General features: G+C 47.9%; 1 protein-coding gene across 2 annotated transcripts in view; it reads left to right on the plus strand.

The window, feature by feature from the left end:
- SLC9A3 (solute carrier family 9 member A3) overlaps positions 1-22571 on the plus strand; it is a 274506-nt gene that overhangs the window by 190394 nt on the left and 61541 nt on the right. For both annotated transcript variants that reach the window (XM_069620592.1, XM_069620593.1), the window contains exons 7-8: positions 2799-3001; positions 19006-19095. In XM_069620592.1, coding sequence (XP_069476693.1) covers positions 2799-3001; positions 19006-19095 — 293 coding nt within the window. The remainder of the gene's footprint in view (positions 1-2798; positions 3002-19005; positions 19096-22571) is intronic.

The following is a 22571-nucleotide window of genomic DNA, read 5'->3' on the forward strand; positions in this document are numbered from 1 at the left end:
TAGACAGAAGTTTGCCACAGACTGGGGAGAAGCCGTTGATTTCCTGCAAAGCGACTATATACAGCAATAGTGCCCCCACAACATTCGCATACTCGACATGTTCACAGCCTAAACTAAAGTATCTAAGGTTCGCAGAGACAGTGCAAAGACATTTAGACCGGTGAGGAGGGTGGGGGGTGGGGAAGGGGGGGGGTTGAGGGACACTGCTGAATCCCGAGGTTCTTCTTTAAAGAAATGCAAATAAAAATTATTGGGAAAAAAAAACAAAAACTTTTCATGTTAAATCATTTATCCCGATCTATTTAGCTAGACAAATCTCCAAAGCTCAGTCCAACACACCCACCCGTTCAGCCTACTCTTGCCACCTTGTTATCCCCAGATTTAGAAGGCCAAAAGCTGGCAGTTGTAGCTTCCCCGTGATTGCAGCCAAACACTGGAACTCTGTGCCGTTGGCCCGGCGATCAGACTCTTCCCACTGGTCCTTCGGCAAAGCCCTCAAAAAAAGCTTTTCTCCCAAGGCGCCTAGTATTATTTCGACCATATACTTACCTGCACCGTGCACCAAACCCCGCCACTACCTGCATCCGAACAAACCTGTCCCAAGCCTGCCCGCACCTGACATAGAACCGTTACGTAATATGTGCATTTAATATGTAATATGTAACTCCTCATATGTCGTAATCACTGTAACTAACGTCTTTAAATCTATGTATGTATTATCTGGAACTAACAACTTCTGTAAGCTACTACTGTAACCAACCTGCCTAAGAAAAAGCGCTGAAATGCGCTTAGCATTTATGCAATATGTAATTACTTTTTTGATGTAACGAATGACTTTAACCTATGTGAGTAATGTCTGGAACAAATATCATTGCAAGCTACCATTGTAACCAACCTGCTTAAGTAAAACGCGTCTAGATGCCTCCGGGCTTGGCGCTATACAAATGTCAAAATAAATACATGAGGTAAAGCGCTGCATATCATCTACGTATTGGTGCATCGTGATGTCCATGCTGGCGAAGTGTTCCCTCAGAGGATCCATGTAGAGGATTTAATTGACAGGGAACGCGCAGGAGCCTTGAGGACGTCTTCAAGTTAATTGGGCGGTGCTAGAATCTTTTGGGCCTACATTGGCTCTGTCCCAAAATAAAAGCCTACCTTGGACATGACATCTCAGGCGTGGAGGTGGACATGTTAAAAAAATAATCTTTATGTCCAGCATGTGTGTTTTTATTTTGGGGAGATTTTGTAGATATTGTCAATTTCAAATAGCTCCTTGTGAAAAATGGGAAGGTCATATTGGAGAGGAGGACTTTGACGTGGAGAATCTTCTAGATATTCTGTCCGGCCGTCTGGGGAGTTTATGTAGCACCTTAGGCTTTCGCTGTATGCTCACTACTCTTGTCCTCCTGGTGCCAGTTTTCTGGATGACCAGACGAGGAGACTTTGCAACAGGGCACTGTCGGTGAACATCATCGGAAGTGAAGGTCAGTCTGTGCCTCCGGCGAGCCACTCTAGGCGATGTCTAGTGTTTGAATGGCTCCTGGTTTAGAATTGGGCCATATTAATCTAGTAATACTGCCCAAGTGGTCGCGTCAGTGGATTTACCGTTGGCCGAAACCGATTCCTGCTCTGCTGATGCAGACAAAGCAATCCCAGTGTTGCCATGCTAGGCTCATCGATTTGCTGCCACTGTTCCCCACATGATCTCGCAGAGCCAGTGACTGCCCCAAAGGTGAGGGTGGGGGACATTGACGCCTTGCCCAATGCTCCTGCGACAGAGGAATTCTGATTTATTATTTATTTATTCACATTTACAAAGCACGCAGCAGCCCCGAGGCATTGTGGCGCTGTTACAGAGAAGGTTGCTGGTTTCAGAGTAAGAATACTTAGTTACATGACAGAGCGGAGAGAGAACAACAAAACAGTGGTAAATGGGACAAGTACATGCTGAGAAAAAAAAGAAAAAAAAAGATTGACCGTGAGGGTGGAGCGATGAAGACATATGCTGGTGGTGTTACCAGCGTGTGGTGTTACGACCAATGGCAGTCATGCTGTATTATGAGCACATTATTCCAACAGTAAATCAGGGGGTGTTATCAGCTCAGTAATATGGCGACCTCCTGTGGATGCTATTGGTGCCATAGATGCCCCACAATTCTAAATCAGGCCCAAAGTGTCATACTGGACGCGCTCTATCGATCACTGTTTAAGGGTTAAAGTTGATTGCGCAACATGAAAAATATAGGGCATTGAGGTCAAAAAATCGCAGATGATATGGAAAGACGTAAGTACCAGAAAAAGAATCTGTCTTGGAGCAGGATGGAACGTATCAGTCAGGTCATGTTTTTCCCTATGCTAAATGCTACGTGAAGGCTTATTGGTGCACTTGAAATGTCATCAAGTCAGGTGGAAAGCTCGCGTGCAATGTGCTTGACTTGGGAACGGGACGATGCTGCGTGACATAGGGTCAAGCCCCCGGTAGGTACGACCCACTGCTTCGTCCTCCCACAGTCAATACATTGATTACCATGAGTGAGTAATAAAAGCGACGGCAATTATTACAGCGCTTGGATACGGAGGGAATCAAGCTTGGCACGCTATTTGAGTCACCAAGTCCTTATTATCAAATATGGTCAAGATGCAGTTGAAGGCTATCACCTAAGCCTGTGCGATTAGGCCCAACGTGATGACCGCCGTAGCATGACATCAAACACGTGATCTAACATGCAATTTGCAAATGGTCTTTCTGACACTCGTTTCAACAGGTGACCAAGTCCACCTTTTCTTTCCCACAGGTGTGGTGATACAGACGTGGATGCTCAATCGCTACAGAGTGGTCCAGCTGGAAATCATCGATCAGGTGGTCATGTCCTACGGTGGCCTGAGGGGCGCTGTTGCTTTCGCTTTGGTTGCACTGTTAGATGGCAAAAAAGTCCAAGAGAAAAACCTCTTTGTCAGCACAACTATCATTGTGGTGTTTTTCACGGTCATTTTTCAGGTAAATATTTCAAGTTTTCTGTTTTGATGAGATGCTGAAACTGACGTGATACGCTTTAACGTGCAGATGTGCAAAGTCAAGTCCTCCCATATCTTTTCTAAGTGTCTAACGTTGTTTATTTGAAATAGTTTAGAATAAAGCGAGTGGATATTTAAGCAATGCACCTATCCCTTGATTTATATACAAAAAATCTGCATTCGATGGTTATGTATTAACTATTTCATTAACTAACTCGCTCCAGCAGCACAAGTCTGAACAGACGGTTATTCACTAGACAGCCTGTTATGAACAGTCAATGGTATGATATGATATGGCATTTATGACACGCCTATACACAAGTGTTTCAAGGCGCGACGAGGCAACGGAGGGGAACAAGGGGGACGGACAACGATCCTACTGGGCCAGGTGTCATTCAGATCGCGCAAGCGCGTGGGAAGGGAGGAAAGGAAAGTGCAGTACATGAGAATAGATAATAACATTAAGTAAAATAATGGCCAGCATGTGGCAAGTGGATGGGTAAGTGCGGATATCAGCTATCGAGGTCTCGTAGGGGGACTGTAAGGATACAGAACAGTCCCCAAGTGCGGGGGCTGCTAGGTGAGCAGTGCAGGTGTGTGACGCTGGTGGGAGAAGGGACCTGGGCCCGGGATCAGAGGGTGCCCCTGTAGCCAGTGCAGTACCTGTTTCAGCCAGGAGGTAGGCAGTGGAGAGGAGGAGAGAAAGCAGAAGCAAAGAGAACGGTTTTGAGGTGTTAACGGAGCCGGAGATGGTTATCGTCAAGTTTAAAGGAAGACAGGGAGGCTGTTCCAGAGGGAGGCATCAGCCGAGGAAAGAGATCTACCATCAACTCGTTGCTTGGAGAAGCGACTGACCCTGGGGCAGTTGGAGGCAGATGAGCAAAGTGCTTGAGAAGGAAGATATTTAGGAAGAGCGAGTTGAAGGTATTGAGGCCCCAGACCCCAGAAGGCCTTGTGGACGATGCAGAGGGTTTTGAACTTAATCCTCACAGCCACTGGGAGCCAGTGCAGAGATTTCAGTCCTGGAGAGATATGATCCCTGGGCTTGAGGCCAAGGACAAGTCTCGCAGTCCTGTTCTGGATGAGTTGCAGAGGGCGGAGAGTGGAGGCAGGTAGATTTAGAAAGAGGCTGTTGCAATAGTCCAGCCTAAAGAGAACCAGAGCTCTGGAGACAGTGAGCTTCTGGGGGAAGGAGAGGAAAGGCAGAATACCTCTGAGGAGGTGCAGCTGGTAGTGTGACTTCTTGGAGACATCAGAGTTGTGAGGAGAGAAGGAGAGTGTGGAGTCGAAGATGACCCTGAGGTTTTCGCCTTCGCAGGTGGGAGCGGGAAGAGGACCAAGAGAGGCCGGCCAGAGAGGAACAGGAAAACAGGGAGCGCATGTGCCGGTGAGGAGATCTCAGTCTTAATGGCATTAAGGCAGAGGTCATTGGCGGCACACAACTCCTGGATAGCAGACAGACAGTCAGAGATGAGGGAAGGAGAGGAGGAGGAGGCAGAGGGTAGCCTGAAAATGAGCTGGGTGTCATCCGCATAGCACTGGAAGTTGGGGCAGAGAGCGGCGATGCGGTGGGCAAGGAGTGCCAGGTATTGGTTGAACAGCCAGGGAGAGAGGTTAGACCCCTGAGGGACACCACAGGTAGAGAAAAAGGTAGTGGAGGGGAAGGACCCAAGTTGGACCTGGGAGGGTCGGTCAGAGAGGAAAGAAGTCAGCCACACCAGATCCTGACCAGTGATACCCAGGTTATTACGGAGACGGTTGAGCAGGATGGCATGGTTGACAGTGTCAAAGGCAGATGAGAGATCAAGCAGGATGAGGACACAAGGGGTGTTAGAGTCAAGGTTGGAGAGCAGATCTTCGCAGATGTTTAGGAAGGAGAGCAGTTTCCGTGCGTCTGGCAGCTCTGAAGACAGAGTAATGGTCATGAAGACAAGCAACAGATTCAGTGTGGAGATTAAGCTGGGAGATGGGCAGTTTCTCCAGGAGCTTGCCCAGGAAGGGAGTGATGGAGATTGGGCAATAATTAGCCGGGCATGAGGGGTCGGCAGAGGGTTTCTTAAGAAGGGGGTGCACAAGGGAATGCTTCAAGGGGGATGGGAAGACTCCGGTGGCGAAGGAGTGATTGCAGAGATCAGCCAGGGCAGGGGCCAGGGAGTCGATGTGGTCCTTGATAGTTTTGGTACCGGAAGGTGGTTAGGTAAAGTGCGGCGGGTCCTGTAATATGTTGAAAATGGTAGTAAATGCAATACACTTTTTAAGGATAGCTCCTATTTATTGCGTTTCAGGTACAAGTGAAATGTACACGTGCTATAAATTCCTCACGATACGTCCTTGTGTCATGCGTAGTTAACCTAAGGTGCCAACATCACCCTATTGGGGCACGTGCCTATGTTTCACCCCCACTGGCTTTATCAGGGCAAAGGGTCTCATGAATTGTCATCACATATGAAATTGTCCAAAGAGTCAATGATTATTTCACATGACCGCATTTAGCATGTATCATCCAATTGTCCAAGCAAATTCACTATTAATATTTATGTCCAGAGGGGAAGACATATCGTGATGAATTTATAGCACGTGTACATTTTACTTGTACCTGAAATGCAATAAGAGCTATCCTTACAAAATGTATTGCATTTTTGACCATGTGCAACCTATTACAAGAGCCAGCGCATTTTACCGAACCACCTTCCGGTACCATTGATTGGAAATAGTCTAGCTTCCATTAATATTATATCACATTCCACTCTGAAAACCTCTTTTAAAAAGGCATGCATCTGCCGACACGTGGATCATGAAATTGTTTGCATTGCTCGAAGTTTGAAAGGAAGTGTCAGCAGTAAAAATAATATTGACGATATAAACCTTTGACAACTCTATCATTATTAAAAAAAAGGATGCTAACTTAAATAGCATGCAGAATGCTGATGCATGCATGCCGGAGACATTCATATTGTGTTTTGTCATTGGGTGAGATTATGCTATGTCCTGCTACTGAGCACACTTCTTTTTGTAGTTTTGGCTATCGTTAAATGGCCCTCTCTTTTTGGCATACTCTGGACCAAGTACTGACCGGAGGAACTCTTTGCTTTGCTTGTGTTCCTCCACATGGTTTTCTGATTTTGTGCAAATGTGCATGTTCCTTGAGTCTATCCTTTCTTTCCCATACTTGGAGTTGGGGCCCGGTGAAATGACCTCGAGGCTGGCTCACGTTCAGGGAGGGGGTAAGGGGGGGTCATTACCCTGAATGACAGCAAGTGACATAAAAAAATGTTCCTAGGGCACACATAGCATGTTAGGACCTCTGCCCCTCTCCATGAGGCAGCGTCACCAGGGCAGGCATGTGACGGGGTCCGTCTTTATCCAGCCACATCCACTTCTGCTCCTCACCTGTAAGGGATAGGTATGAAATTGAAGCCAGACTCCGTTCCTGGTGGTCATCAGGGTCACCATAACACATAGGGCCAAAGGTGATAGGTCTTTCTGCAACATGCTTTATGTCATCCCTGGTGCGGTTTGCAGGCTGCATCCAGTTTCGTCCTCCGGTCCCCATCTGGGGAACTGAAAGCCAGTTGCCTGCCTGCATAAGGCCGAGACTAACCTCACGAAGAGTAAGGGGCAGGGCCAGCATTTGAGGATGTGCACCTCTGGCGCTTTTCTTGTACCGTGCAAACTCTTGGAACATGAAGGGGCACATTCCTTTAGCAATCAACGTGCAGGAATTTGCTGATTCGGCAAAGGGTACAAGTCGTGGTAGTACTAGTTTGTCATTTATATAGCACCTTTATCCCATTAGTATGGCCTCAAAGCACTTAGTGGTGGAAGAGTCCAGGTAGGAGATGCAAGGAAGACTTCAGGAAGAGTGGGATCATGTCCAACTCCCTGACATGTAAACTCCTTCGACTTCTTGGGCTCTCTGTTGCTTATTCCATGTCCCCCGCCCCTTTCTTGCCCTTTGTCTTGATCCATTTTGCAGAACCAATGAGGGCACAGCTGAGATGCACACATAGCAACAGATGCTAAGCGTCGGGAAAGGCCCGTATGATTAGAGAGGAAATACACTGACCTGCAGGTCCACAGTGGCAGGGAATCAGATAACCAACAAGTGGCATTTAGTTGTGCCAATCCCATACCTAAAACATCTGTCATTCCTTAAGCGTCCACCTCTCTCCCACTGGCTCTTTCTTCCACCCTCACCAGGGAGCTTCCCCTAGTGGCTATTCAGTTTTTAGCTGGCCCCGCAGCCATGACCAACAACATAAAATCACATACACTCCAGCACTCCAGCAGGGCGGCACATACCTCCAAAGTCAACATGGCATAGCCCCGCGAAACCACCACATACCCCTAACAGATCCTCACACCACCACCAACGGACAATCATATTGTCGAAATCTGTCGCCCCCCTGAATGTGAACTGGGAGGCAAGGTCTTAGGGGATAACGAATCCTTTCCCCAGGCGCACCAGCCCCAGCGGATGTCACAGCGATGGCCAGTCGGCCCGTGGAACCGAGGGAACACTAGTGGCTTTCTCACAGGCTGCGCAACTCAAGTCAAGTTAACAACGCAAGCACAAAAACAGAATCAGAGACACACTCTTTGCTTCCCCCTCGCCCACTGCGTACCCCATCGCAGCTCACAGAGAGAAATGTAACTCCTAAGTAGTATCCAACCAGAGTCTCGGGAGGATAGCTCAGGGGCAGCATGCTCGCCTTGGACACAAGACGACACGTAGCAACACAGGTTCGAGCCGTGGGTCCGTGCTTAGAAACCTCTGGGTATTAAGTGCGTTATAAATAACCCATCATATCATATCATTGTTTCCTGAGTCCACAAGCCAGAATTTGACTGCCCGATGATCCAACCTACAAGCTACAAAATAAAAATAGTCTGTAGGGGTGTCAAAAACTGATTCTTGCATAGACTATGTATACCTCCTTCTCCAAGTAGCAGTCAGAGAAATTAATAAAACTCTTAAAACTCACTGACCAGTTATTGAGGCCACAGGTGGCTGGAACTCACTGGGGCCCCAGGTAGCTGCAATGGAAACAAGAGTTAAGTGAAACAATCACGTTACAATGTGTGCATCAAATCCGATCAAAAATAAGGGGAAGATTTGTAAGTGGAGAGGGTGGACAGGATGCCTTACTAATCCCCACTAGTGCGGTGCAAGTTAAGAAAACAATGAAGGTCCAGCAGTTGTAACTCCTGTGACTGGAAGGCACTTGACGTGGAACCAGATGGGAGTTCAGGTAAGATTCTGAGTATGGCGTGCCTGGAGCAGTTTAGAGAAATTCAAAGGTAGTCCAGTAGCTCAGGAGCGTGTAAATTCACAAATCCAGGGCGCCAAAACCAAACGTCGATACAAAAACAGTCCGTAAATCCTTGCAGAGTTTTCAGCAGTTTGAATGGTCTGAGCCAAAATAGAGTCGTCATAGCCGTGGAGGTAACAAGAGCGGGTCCGTAGAGCAAGCCGTGGTCAAAGTCCAGAATTACCAGAAGTTCGTAGCATCTTGAGAAAACGCAGTGAGCTGGTGTTAGAAACCTCTGGGTATTAAGCGTGATCACGTGACCGTGCCCATTTCACGTGATCGCGTAGTCAAGTATTACGGACGTTGCTTAGTCTCCAAGGCAACTGCCAACTACAACATGACCGAAGCCGCCACGTATAATGTGGCCGTAATGAAGCAGACTTCTGTGTTGGATTGCGAGGAAGACCTCGGTCCCCACGTACAGGATGCGTGACAGAATGCGTGACAAGGGGCCTGAACTCCAGAACGCAGCAGACACAACTACGGGACAAGTAAGGGAAAACAGGGAAAGCAAGTAAACAGGAGGGCAAATCGCCAGCTCAGGAAAATGGGAGCAGGATGAGGACAGGATATGAGGACCACTATTGGAAGAGGTTTAGTGGTGTACCTTGCGCACAATGGGGGAAATCAAGAAGCAACCCTGTAAAAAGGCTGGGCTTTGAAATTGCCTCTATGGAGCAGTGCAATACCCAGAGAGCACCTGCATCAGCTGTGAGCAGAGATAGGGCCAGGTACAAGTGGAGCACTTGGTCCTTAAACCAGCAAGCAAATACAAGTCGAGAAATACAAGCCGGATCCGTAATCCAGAACAGGTGAATCCAGGCCCACACAGGTGCAACTCTCCGAAACCGGTCACAATGAGAAGCGACTTTTCGTGTATGCGCATACATTTTGGAGCGTTTCAGGGTTCCAAGGCGCATACGCAAAGCGCAGCATCCCGGCCTGCTCTGCTTCTGCCGGTGTTGCACATACAGCCACAATGCACTGCAGGGCATTCTTTGTGGAGGTGGGCTGGGGAACTTGCAGACTCCAAGGAAGCACTGGGGACCTTTATACAAGGGGTAACATGATTGCAACCTGGTAGGCTGTGACACATATATGCTCTAATATCCAGATTATTCGTCTGTTCTGCCCTCTCGTTCCTCTATTCACATCTTCCACTTGGCTTTCTACATTCCGTTCCTCAGTAGCACTTAGAAGCAGCCTCAGGATGGTAAATGTTCTAGCCCAACATCCAGCATACCACCTGCAGTCAGCAACCTCTCCTCTGCACTTACACCCCGCCTCCTTGCTCCCGGATATCCCCTTGTAAGCCAACAGGAGGCTCGTGCCCTCTCTCAGTTCAGACACACCCAAATGAGGCCAGATCTGGGCCTATGAGTCTGCACCTGAGCCTATGAGAGTGGCATTCAAACATGTTTACGCCAAGCTCCCCCTTCAGTACAAATATTGCTGCTGCCCCCCCCCTACACGTCATTTCTGCTTACATGTTCTATTAAAATCAGTCACCGTACTCCCTTTTGGAAGAGCTTCATGTACCTCCTGGACACACTTTGGGACCACCAGGGGGGGCATCCCCACAGTTTGAAGACCACTGGCCTATGATGATTGCACCGGCATGTGGCTTCATCTGAGTACATGAAAGCAGTACATGAGTACCTTCTCTCTATCCCTTTTTCCAAAGTGTGTTCTCCTGTGCCCCATTCCTTGTACCAATTCTTCTCTGTGCCACTTTCCCTGATATCCCTTTGTTAAATCAATCAATATCGTTTATTTCAGACAAAATTGCCATTAAGCCAAATCACGGTCAAATGTAATGAACAGAAGTAGTGTAATCATAAAAATACTAATCAATACAAAAAGCAATGTAAAAACGAACCCATCCAGCAAGTGCAAAGACAATGGGCCTCATTACGGGTCTGGCAGTAACCATGCCGGTAAAACCGGCAGGTTGCCGCCAGACCCGTAATGAATTACCGGCACCTGACTTCCCAGTGCCACCGGGCTATTCCGGGTCCGACGGCCGGGAAGTCAGCCGCAGGTAATTTTGTAATGCCCCATAGGACTCAATGGGAATGGGGAACACGGACGCACCGGCACCATTGATAACGGTGCCGGTGCTTCCATTACGGCTTGCTTAATGTTGGGCACAGCGGCCCCGGCAAGCAAACCCATAGTGTGCCGGTCGGGTAACAACAGTGCCGGTAGGCTTACCGGAACCGTTGTTACCGGACCGGCACACTTGTAATGAGGCCCAATGTCTTCCAGCCGCCAACAGCTGTGGCACATAGCAGATGACCTTCAGTGTTCGGCAAACCCAATGAAAACCTTCAGTTAAGTGCCACTGTTTGTTTGGGCCCATCAGGCTACCAATAATGTCAACCTGGCTCATCTTGGCCATGTCCTCTCTGGATAGTTGGCCAGCGCAAAGGTCTCAGACCTTCGATGTGATGATGTCTTAAACAAATATAGTGCCTCATTAGAGTTCTTAACGCCACCTTTCTTTAGACACTTCAATCTAATATTGGTGTGTGTGTATAAATAATACAAAAGAAACAAAAGGGAAATGGTTCAGCCCCTCTGCCACTTCGGGGCAGTTGGACATCTGATACCGATTGCAGTATACCCTGTCGGGACTCGATGAATAGCAGTTTTACCCAAAGTGGCTCTATTTCATCTATGCATGCATGAAGCGCAAAATGCGTCTTGCAGTCGAAGGCCCTGTCCCTCAGAATAACCGCTGACTGTTGGACTATTTATCAATCTGCGTCCACTCAACAAAAGTCTTTTTGTTCACTTTATTGATGTTGCCACTCGTGGCAGTTGGATTTGGCCAAATATCTTCCATGCCTAGGGGTGAGGCAGAATAATTAAGGCCAGGAAGCCAAGGGCATGCACAAGCCCCTAAAGTGCCTACCCCCACACCACCCTGGAGATATGATATGATATGTTATTTATAATGCGCTTAATACCCAGAGGTTTCTAAGCGCGGACCCGGGGATCGGACCTGTGTTGCTACGTGTCGTCTTGCTTCCAAGGCGAGCATGTTGCCCCTGAGCTATCCTCCCAAATCTCATCTCTAAAGACAACAAGGTTTGACGTAGTACATACGCGGACCCTATCATGCACTAGTCTTGTTTTAGCCTCATAATCCAGCCACGTTTGCCTAGTTTGAGCCTGAAACGTGGCAAGGTGTTGATTTGAGCAAGGCGAGAAAATGCTTGAAGAAGACATTCTCCCTCACTGCCAAAGATTTGAAGTTTGCATAGCCCCATAGAAGCAGGGCTCAAGTCGTGGGCACACGCGGGGGGGGGAGGGGATGGAGTCCACCCACTTTATTCAGAGGGTGGACTCAGTCCCCCCCAGCAAAAATGAGAAACACATTGAATGTCTTCTTTGAATGTATGAATTACAGCCACCTTCGGGGATCAAACCGCAGTCAACAGATTTGTAGGCCGGACACTTCACCACTAAACTATATAACCTGATGAAAAAGGGCAAACAACTAAAGGTGAAATGTCCCAATTCGGTACTGCAGGTCCCAGGGAAAACATTTGTATTGGTTCTTGGAGTTTAAAAAGGCACACCTTTTAAAGTTGCGCTGAGTCATTTTAAAGATACATTGTTTACTGAAGCTTGTGCACTCCTTGTGTCCAAGATCAATTAATGGCCAAATAGACCCAAAGAGAGTCGAACTGACTGGAGCATTACATTTTCTCATTTGGCAACGAGAGGTTTAAAAGCAGTAGTCGAAGTACACAAAAAGAAGTAGTGGAACTATGTTCTCTGTTGGCCTGCCCCCGCTCTCCACAAACCCCATCGCCACATCCTCTACCACGTGCAATGCAAACCCCCAAACAAACACACCTGCTTTTTAAGGGAATGTTCAGTGCAGTGCACGTTTCAACTTCTTCCTATACTTTTATTTTAAAACTAAACCATTGCGGAACTTTAGAAAAAATAGAAACGTTAGGTACAGTAAAACGTTTGAAAAAAAGAAATAGACGAGCACCGCTCCCAACCGCTCCCACCCACTTCGACCACTGTTTAATAGCTGTTAACATTTATAATGACACACAATACATTTCGTTTTACGGACATTGATCGACAGGCCCCACTCTATGCAAAGGTAACTAAATGTATCTAACTGCCGGTGCAAAAGCCACAGAGTCTGAGACGCCATTCTTGTGGATGAGTTTTGGAGCATCAGCAGACAATGTAACAATATGTGGCGATATTCTATAGAAAGAGTTTAACAGGGTTCCGCCTGAGGTGAGATCCTTGGCTGAGGCCCTTCTCGGCAGGTCTCGCTGCCGAAACCCCACCTAACTACTGCTGCATTGCAGGGGGATCATCCTTTTCACTTAGTGAAGACTTCAGAGCTCTCAGGAAGTCTAATTTCCCTTTTATACATTCTTTATCAAACCAAGACTTGTCCTTCAGAGCTATGCTGGAGAGGAAGCTGCAGATATCACAGCCTAAAGTCAGGAGGGGGCGGTGGGTCGCCTCAAGTTGATCCTCAAACCCGAGACAGAACTTGTAGTTGGTCACCCTGCAACACTTAAGTGGCTCTTGGGTAATAGGCCTCTCATCTGAATTCCCGTTTTTGGAGGTGGGAATGCCCTTAGATAAACCTCTAAAACCCTCCACTGATACATGAATGGCTGAGTACAGTTTGATAACATCTTTACGGTATCAGGTAATAATGTCCCCATACATAACGTTGCAGGGAAAAGCCATTGGCGACATTATATATGGTGAGATTATGTATGGGGGCAGGCTAAGGGGATGTGCCCTGCGCCCCTTGTTAAAAAATATATATAATTCTGGAGTTGCGGGGGTGTCCCCCACATGTTCAATGTAATAATGTCTCTGCAAAGAACGGTGATGTTTTTGTCAGCAGACATTTTTGTGGGGACATTATTACATGTAACCATCTTTATTTGAGTTTTCAGGATCTTGCAGACGAACCTCCCTTGCATATCACTGCTAGGTATCCCTTGACTCGTCCTTTCCAGTGAATTACTCTGTAAGGGAATCATGCTTTCAATTTGGTTGGGGACCCCAGCCATCTAAGCTGCCTGAATATCAATGGCACTTTAATGTGGGAGCTTAGGGTGCAACTGGGCAGATTGCCCTATGTTTATGCTGGAGGCAGAGGTCGCTATTACAGAAAGGAGTGGGGCGCCAGTAGATGATCGAGGCTATTCGATCGGGGCACTCGCCAGTAAGGGAGCTCACGGGACCGACGTTGTTGTAGATGAATTTATAAGACCCTCGTTTGTACACACCACCCTTTCTGTTGGTGCACTTGTAAAAAGGACTGACTCTGTGGAATTGCCTGAAGCTTGTGTGTTATGGATTTTGAGCAATGTATTCATTTGATTTAACTTGCCCGGACCCTCATTACGAGGTCTCGACTCCATTACCTTGAAATCAGAAGGTTTCACCGCACCACTAGCCTCCAAGAATTTGCCCAATATAGCTTTCACTTGTCTCATCTCCTGTACAGTCTTAACCTGCCCCTTTCGCTCTCCACACTGTGCACACCCATTAAGACTTCAAATAACAACATTGCTTTATTTATGTTGCCCACTGATATAGACGTTATCTTAATGTTATGCTATCGGGCATTTATATAGCGCCTTTCACCATTGGTATGATCTCAACACGCTCTGGGTTGAACGCCCTCAGGGACCATAAATAGATATTGAAGAAATACTCTGGGGTCATTTTACATGGGGCAGAGCGGGAAACAGAGGCGTAAAAGCAAAGTGCAATGCTTGCACGACTCCATGTCCCGCTCTCACCCATTTCCATGCTCTGGCAAGGATGAGGAGGGGCAAAGAGCAGAGTTTAGGCCACTGCCATGCTGCCCTCCTCCGTCTCGTGAGTTCACGTTTACGCCTGCAAGGCATTTGCACGCAGCATAACATTAAGGGCTTCCTTCTATGAAATACGTCTCCGTTTCCCACCTGCTGAAGAACGGGTGGATGGAATAGGAAATGCCACCTGCAAAGTGAAATTTACAGGAAGGATTTACTTCTTCAGGAGAGAGAGAGAGAGAGAGAGAGAGGAACCAGAGAGTGAACGGGAACAGGCCTGTGTTACACTTTAGCACCCCCTTCCACCGTGTGAATGTATACACTCGCATACAGGTCCCCTAACATTATATACGAGCCCACGTTGGGGATCCCCTACATGTGGCGAACATTTCTAATAAAATGACCCTCTATGTCTATGGTTCCCTGGCTGGGACTCAAACAGTTTAAGGATTAAACAGCAGCACACAAGGGCTACCTTTAGCTCTTATGGAGGAATTGGACTCCTGGTGAGTGTATGGGGCAAAGGCGAGATGCATTTTGCATCCCCTGGAAGCGAGTGGATGAATGCGCCCCTCGCCCCCTCCAACCTGCTAACCCTCCAGGCCACGGCTTCTCCACCCAGTGGCAACTCTGCTCCCTCATCCCGCTGTGCCCCTTGCCAGTGATTCATGTCACGCCACCGCGCCCCTGGGTTTGTCACCTCAATGTGCCCTTAGCCTTACCCAGTTCTCCTTTGCTTTCCACCACTGCCCTTTTTCTGCAAGTCTTCATTTGTTTCCAAGCAGTACACCTTTACCTCCCAGCAGATGTACAGTGCTTCGTCCTCGTGCCCTCACCTTTGCCTCCCAGCAGATGTACAGTGCTTCACCCTCGTGCCCTCACCTTTGCCTCCCAGCAGATGTGCAGTGCTTGGCCCTCATGCCCTACCCCTCAGGCCCTCACCTTTGCCTCCCAGCAGATGTACAGTGCTTGGCCCTCATGCCCTGGCCCTCAGGTCCTCACCTTTGCCTCCCAGCAGATGTACAGTGCTCGGCCCTCAGGCCCTCACCTTTGCCTCCAAGCAGATGTTCAGTGCTTGGCCCTCATGCCCTTACCTTTGCCTCCCAGCAGATGTACAGTGCTTGGCCCTCATGCCCTGGCCCTCAGGCCCTCACCTTTGCCTCCCAGCAGATGTACAGTGCTTGGCCCTTATGCACTGGCCCTTATGCCCTCACCTTTGCCTCCCAGCACATGTACAGTGCTTGGTCCTCATGACCTCACCTTTGCCTCCCAGCAGATGTACAGTGCTTGGCCCTCATCCCTGGCCCCCACGCCCTCACCTTTGTGTCGCAGCAGATCTGCAGTGCTTGGCCCCCACGCCCTCACCTTTCCCTCCCATCAGATGAGCAGTGCTTGGCCCTCATGCCCTCACCTTTGCCTCCCAGCAGATGTACAGTGCTTGGCCCTCAGGCCCCCACCTTTGCCACCCAGCAGATGTACAGTGCTTGCCTCTCATGCCCTCACTTTTGCCTCCCAGCATAGGTGCAGTGCTTGGCCCCCGTGCCCTCACTTTGGCCTCCCAGCAGATGTACAGTGCTTGGCCTTCATGCCCTCTCCTTTGCCTCCTAGCAGATGTGCAGTGCTTGGCACCCGTGCCCTCACCTTTGCCTCCCAGCAGATGTACAGTGTGTGGCCCGTGTGCCCTCAACTTTGACTCCCAGAAGATGTACAGTGCTTGGCCCTCATGCCTTTACCTTTACCTCCCAACAGATGTACAGTGTTTGGCCTTCATGCCCTCACCTTTCCCTCCCACCGGATGTGCTGTGCTTGCCCCCATGCCCTCAACCTTTCGTGCCAGCAGATGTACAGTGTTTGGCCCTCATGCCCCCACCTTTGCCTTCCAGCAGATGTACAGTGCTTGGCCCTCATGCCCTCACCTTTGCCTCATGCCCTTACCCTTGCCTCCCAGCAGATATACAGTGTTTGGCCCTCATGCCCCCACCTTTGCCTTCCAGCAGATGTACAGTGCTTGCCCCTCATGCCCTCACCTTTGCCTCATGCCCTTACCCTTGCCTCCCAGCAGATGTACAGGGCTTGGCCCTCATACCCTCACCTTTGGCTCACATCAGATGTACAGTGCTGGGCCCTCATGCCCTCAGTGCTTCTAGATTCCCAGTGCCTGTTGTCACCATCCCACTTCTCCCTCCTTTACTCTGGTGCTTCCCTGATTCATCTTTTTCCCCCTTGCTCTGTCTGAGTAAGAGGTGTCTGCAAACCCCAGTTGGCCCTTCCTGTGTGACCCATTTCCCCTTTGCCCCATGTTTCCTGAACCCTTCAGTGCCTTAAGCCACCCACCCTAACCCCATGCATCTCTGCAGTGCCCCATGTACACCCCCAGTACCCTATGCACCCCCAATGCCCTTTGCTTCTAATTGCCCCTGTGTGCTCCTTTCACATTCCCCAGTGCCCCTTGCCCGGTAGTGTAGCTTACACCTTCGCCAGGGTCTCCAGGCACCCCCAGCCAGTTCAGCTTGCCTCCGTGCTTCTCGTGCCCTGTGTTCCTTCTGTCGCCTGTGCTCCCTGCCCCCTTTCCTCTCAGTGATCCTTCTGCCCGGGTTTTTATCCCGGCCTACCCCATCACTCCACTACCTGAACTCTTTCCCCATCACCGCAGTACACCCACCCACACACACACACTTTCAGAAAACCAAACCTATTAGCTTTGCCAATGCTTTTTTGCGTTATCCCTTTATTGAGTTCTTGTTTTTAATTCAGGTTCCTATTGACATACCTATTGCTTTGGTGTGCACTAAAGGCTCCAGTTCCTAGCTAACTTGCTCCGTTTAAAAACATCTTTACATTGTTTTTAGACTAAACGGCTATCTGATATATTCTGCATAATATACTTTCGAATGCCAGACCCTTCTAGCTTTTCCTCGATGAATGCCGGGGAATCATTGTTGCTTTCTCTGATAATAAGCAACACAGCATTGCACTGTGGCTCTGCACAGATGACTAGTCTGTAAGATTTCTCTCAAAGGGCGCCTCCTACCAAAGGGTGCGGCACCGGAGCCCTTTGAGCCTCATTACAAGGTCGTCGGTAGCCCGTTGCTGCTACCTGCGGGTTGCCGCTGATCTCGTAACACTGTTTCCACCTCCTGATAACGAGTGGCGCCCGCAGACATTTTTCATAGGGGTGGCCACACCGGAAATCTTGGGGTGGCACACCAAAACAAGCACACAAAACTGAATGGGACAGTGGGGGGGGGGCAACATTTCTATAAGGGTGGCCGTGGCCCCCCTTGGCCACCCCTTGGAGGCGCCCCTGCTGATAACCCGGTGCCACTGGGTATTACAGGTGGCGATGGGCCGGGATGTTATGCAGCAGAACTGCAAGTCCCCATTCCTGTGGAGTCACGGGAATGGGGACACGTTGCTACCGCCACCCTTATTTCCGGACCGCCAGACTTGGATTGAGGCATACATGTGTAAAGTCAGTGATGTCCCTTGCCCACCACCTCGTTCATAAATCGATATTGAACATTGTAAAACACCCTGTACATAGACTGGCCGTCAGCTGTTGCGCACAGAGCCTCATTATAAGTTGGTCGGTGTAGTAATAATGTGCCAGTAATAACGTTTACTGGAACATTACGGCACCTACCAAATATACGTTTGCCGGTGGGGCACCTGATTTACCTCCAGCCTTTGGCTGGAGGTAAGTCAGGTGCTTTACAGGCAAACATAGTCTGTATTACTGGCACTGGTATTATCTGCACCAGTAGTAGTGGCACATCCCCCATGGAGACCAATTGGACTCCATGGGATGGGAATTTACCTCCTTTCCCGCCACTTGTAATCTGGTGGTAATTCCACTGGACCAAGTGGCGGGAACGGTAAATACGTTTGCCGTATCCTGGTGGATTTTCCACCAGGATACTGGCAAACTTAGAATGAGGCCAGATACAAGAGCAAGTCATTTGCTCCGGGCAATAAAAAAAAAAAATCACATTCTATTATAGCACGTCAGGCCGAAATCTTTCCACTTCTAAGCGCTGTAGCTGTAGGTGTCATGAAAAGCCAGTTTATTAACCACTGAAAGTAGAAGGGATGAGATGGCCCTTCCAGGATTTTAACCTGTGCTTGCGGTGAGCTCTTAGAGGGAGCACTAACCTCCAGTGCTATTTGCCAACCCAGTAGCATTGTCCTTTCAATCTTGCCCTCGTGAACTCTTTTGGCACTTCTGGTTGCATGTTATCTACACTTTCCTGGGCTACTACTCATTAAGCCTTTTCTCCCTTTACGTTTCTTACTTTTTGTCTTATTTTGTGCAAATTAATTAACCTTTAGACTACCAATGGGACGTACGTCTGAAAATGAACGGCCTTTTTTGAGGAGTGGGACTCGACTGGGGTTGGGGGTGTGAGCTGTTTGATCCCACCTCCTCCATCCCTGTCCCAGGGACGTGATCAACTACTATCTCGTTGGCTGGGTCAGCTTGGTGCACCGATCAAAAGCAGCAGTTTTTCAGATGAAGTATAGACCGTGCTCCAGATATGCATGTGCTGTCAGGCAGCCCATCCGGGTACATTTAGCAACACTGTCCAATTGGTCCAAGTCAGTGGACTGAGCACGCTCACAGACAACTACCTCGTGCTTTCTTTACCATTTTTGTAAACTTGGAAAGCCCCACACAAGCATCATCAATCCAAATAGATTTAGTAAAGTTCCTTTCTCCGTTGCAAATAATGCCATGTTGTTCCCCATGTTAAAAGGTGCCTCTCCTATTGATTTATAGCCTCACCCGTTTCCGTGCATCTGGAAGGGAGTGCCTGATCTTATTTTCGATTTATCCATTTGATATCCTGCAGGGATTAACAATCAAACCGTTGGTGCAGTGGCTGAAAGTCAAACGGAGCGAGCACAAGGAGCCCATGCTGAACGAGAAGCTGCATGGCAGGGTGAGTTTGCCTATGGGCTGCTTTTGGTTTGCGTTGGGGCAAATGTGAATGTTGGTCAGACTGTGTCTTTGCAGTTGGCTTTCAGAACTGAACGAGAAGATGCATGGCAGGATGAGTTTGCCTATGGGCTGCTTTTGGTTTGCGTTGGGGCAAATGTGAATGTTGGTCAGACTGTGTCTTTGCAGTTGGCTTTCAGAACTGAACGAGAAGATGCATGGCAGGATGAGTTTGCCTATGGGCTGCTTTTGGTTTGCTTTGGGTCATATGTGGATGCTGGTGGGACTGTGTCTTTGCAGTTGGCTTTCAGAACTGAACGAGAAGCTGCATGGCAGGGTGAGTTTGCCTATGGGCTGCTTTTGGTTTGCTTTGGGGCAAATGTGGATGTTGGTCAGACTGTGTCTTTGCAGGTGACTTAAAAAAAAAAAGCAACACAAATGGGGAGACAGATCATTCAGTCTACTTTTGTCGTGTCTTCATACAAATCACTTTTTTAATGTATATTTATCTGCACATTTACTTCCTTACTATGGAAATCTGCACATATTTATTTATTGAACTTCTTTTTGGCACTGGCCTGCCGCAGAGGGTCTTGGAGTGCCTTAAATGGTTCAAATATTGAAAAGTTGGGAGTTGAAAAAATAAGTTACAATATTATTTCAGGAAAGGATAGGACAATGCGTATAGACATGTGATAGCAGTGTAGGAGGGCCGGGTTGAATGTGGGGTAAGAGGTATGCTTTGAGGTTCTTTCTTAAAGTGGTGCTGGAGGGTGCATTGCCTATGTGGAGAGGTAGGGTGTTCCACGCCCTGGGTGCCCAGTGGGTAAATGCTCGCTTTTGTGTACATGTCAGTTTGCAGAGTGGAATTTTTAGAAGGTGTTTCCAGGCTTGCCTGGGGTTTGTGTGGGTGATGGGTTTGAGTTTGTAATGAAGGTAAAAATGGATTTATGGATTAATCTTAGAAGAATTAAAGGCTGGGCAACTTTTGAGCTTAGAAATGTTCTTGGGTGTTTGAGCTCCCTGTGCTATCACATCGAATCTACGTTAAAATAATGGAAAAAACCCAACGAGGATGACAACACTTAAGTATTTTAATAACATTTCGAATGTCTTTCCCTTGTTTTGCACTTTTTTTCAAAGTGTAATGCGGGGCGGGGGTGGGGGGCACCAGTGCAGCCCCCGCTTAAATCCCCTGCCCTAATTTATTCGCTGGCCCAAACCTCCATCTATTTGTTTTGAAAAAATTTGCAAAAATACAGAAACATTCTATAAAAAAAATAGGTGTTTTCAGCCTTGTTTTTTCCCATTCTTTATTTCTCAGGCAATCCCATCACATCTATGTTAATTGATCAACATATACGGCTAGAACACCGTTCCATAACCTTTGCCTCTCCAGATGTTTTGAACCACAAATCCCATCACCCTTGCTAACAAAAGGTGAGGGATAATGGGAGTCAGAGGCCCACACAACTGGGGAGTTGCAGGTTTCAGGCCACTGTAGTAGAGAATTCTAAGGGTGAAGCTCCTCGCCTGTGCTAGTGAATACACTTAGTTACAAAACACCTGCGATTAAAAAACAGTCTGCAGTGACCCCAGGATTAAGAGGCAGTTGCTTTATAATTGTGTTTTATGCAACAACCCTCAAAACATTAATATGACAATTCTGTAATTCGTACAATTAACAGCACCCCAGTTATGTAATTGGTACACTTGTTATTGATTATAGTTACAATTCACTATAATGGTTTATTTGTTAAGGAACACAGTTACTACTCAATAACACTCTTCAGATAGTGGCACTAAACCCTAGCAGTGGCATCTGTAGGTGGCCACTGCCGTAACTGGCATCTCTAGGTGGGTAGTAGACTCACTGTTATGCAAGCTGTTTCCTTATAAAGCAACTTTATCTTAATCCTGGTGTCGGCGCAGACTGTTTCTTTCCACTTGTATTGTAATTTAGTAGCTCTTGCAATGTTTGGCATTTAACCTCGGAATTGTAACAATCTGACCATTTAAGCAGCAGAGGAAATGTAAAACCAAAATGGTTCGAAAGAGAGGATGGCGCATAAATTATGCAAAATCAGAGAAGAGACCATTTTAGGTGGAGCACTCTCCAAATAAAAGAAGGTAGAGCAGCAGGGGTGGGAATGCTGGGGAGATAGATGAGTTTTACTCGGCGTGCTCACGCTTTACCTAAAACATACCCAGAGTTCCTGTTCGGTTTTTGCATAACTTACCTGTCACCCACTGGCGAAGGGATTCTTTTGATGAGCTCTGAGAGTGAAACATTTGTCATGAATTGCTTTTTTTTTAATTTCAGGTTTGCTTATGTGGTATTTTACAAATCCAAAACATGTTGGAGCTCACTGTAAGTGAGCAGTGACGGAAATCTAACGCGTGAAAGTCACGAGTAAGACTTTTAACTATCCTGCCACAGCTGATTTGTATTCATTTATATTAAAGGGGGAGGGGCAGATTGTGAGTTACGATTCCGCCGCCCCCTTCCTCTCCGCCATACAAACACACCATGCATTTATGCCAGCAGGCATTTTAATGCTGGCACCAATGTTGTGCATGTCTAAAGAGTCTGCCTGCATTTTGCACCTGCAAAAAGCAGGCAGACTCCGTGGGAATGCATTCACAGTGCTGCATGGCAGGCAGCGTTTACTCAGTTTGCACAGCAGAGAGCAAAAGGGCAGCGTAAAAGCTGCCTTTTTAAATGGCCCCTTTTGCATTTACGCCGTGTGAATGAAGAAAGGTGCATGGCTGGGACCTGTTTACACAAAAGTGTAAACGTACCATGTCCCCCACCGCGTAATCATGCAGGAGCTCGAAACTGATCTCCATTGCACGTGGCTTGGCATAGTAAAGGACTCTTTTATTTTCTGGCTGGGTGTTAATGGCACTTCACTATGTTGATGCCATATGAAATAGAGTGACAGGGGTGCAGTGATACATGTCACTTGGAATGCTCCCCGCCCTAAACGGGAACCCATCCAGAGGGTTATTTTTCTGGTTTGACCCTGCAAACGTGTTTGCGTACTAATGCCAAACCATCTGAAAGTTTCCAGCGCAACATAAAACTTTGCTAAAACGTGCAGACTGTATGGGCCTAATTCATGGAACGTTTAGTGCGGTGCAAAGCGACAAATATTGTTGAACCTGGCCTGATTCACAGAGTGGTGCAAAGCAGGGGTGTTGCTAGGTCTGGAAAAGATCTGGGGCTCTCCTAATGTCGGGGCGTCGTGACTCTGGGCTAGCTATCCTTTTGGTTGTAGCCCCTGAGCTTCTATCAGGGGCTACAACCAAAAGACCGGGGCTATAGCCCCCTCAGCCCCCCACACCTCCAGCAACACCTCTGGTGCAAACTGTATTTTTGCAGTGCAAAGTCGCTTTGACAGGATGGGTAGGAATCTGTATGTTTAAGCAGCACTCAAGCTACAATTGTGACTTTAACGGAGACTCTGGAGAAGGTTG

The sequence above is a fragment of the Ambystoma mexicanum genome, chromosome 5q, assembly GCF_040938575.1.
Source record: "Ambystoma mexicanum isolate Mex_15411 chromosome 5q, UKY_AmexF1_1, whole genome shotgun sequence".
Taxonomy (NCBI): Eukaryota; Metazoa; Chordata; class Amphibia; order Caudata; family Ambystomatidae; genus Ambystoma; species Ambystoma mexicanum.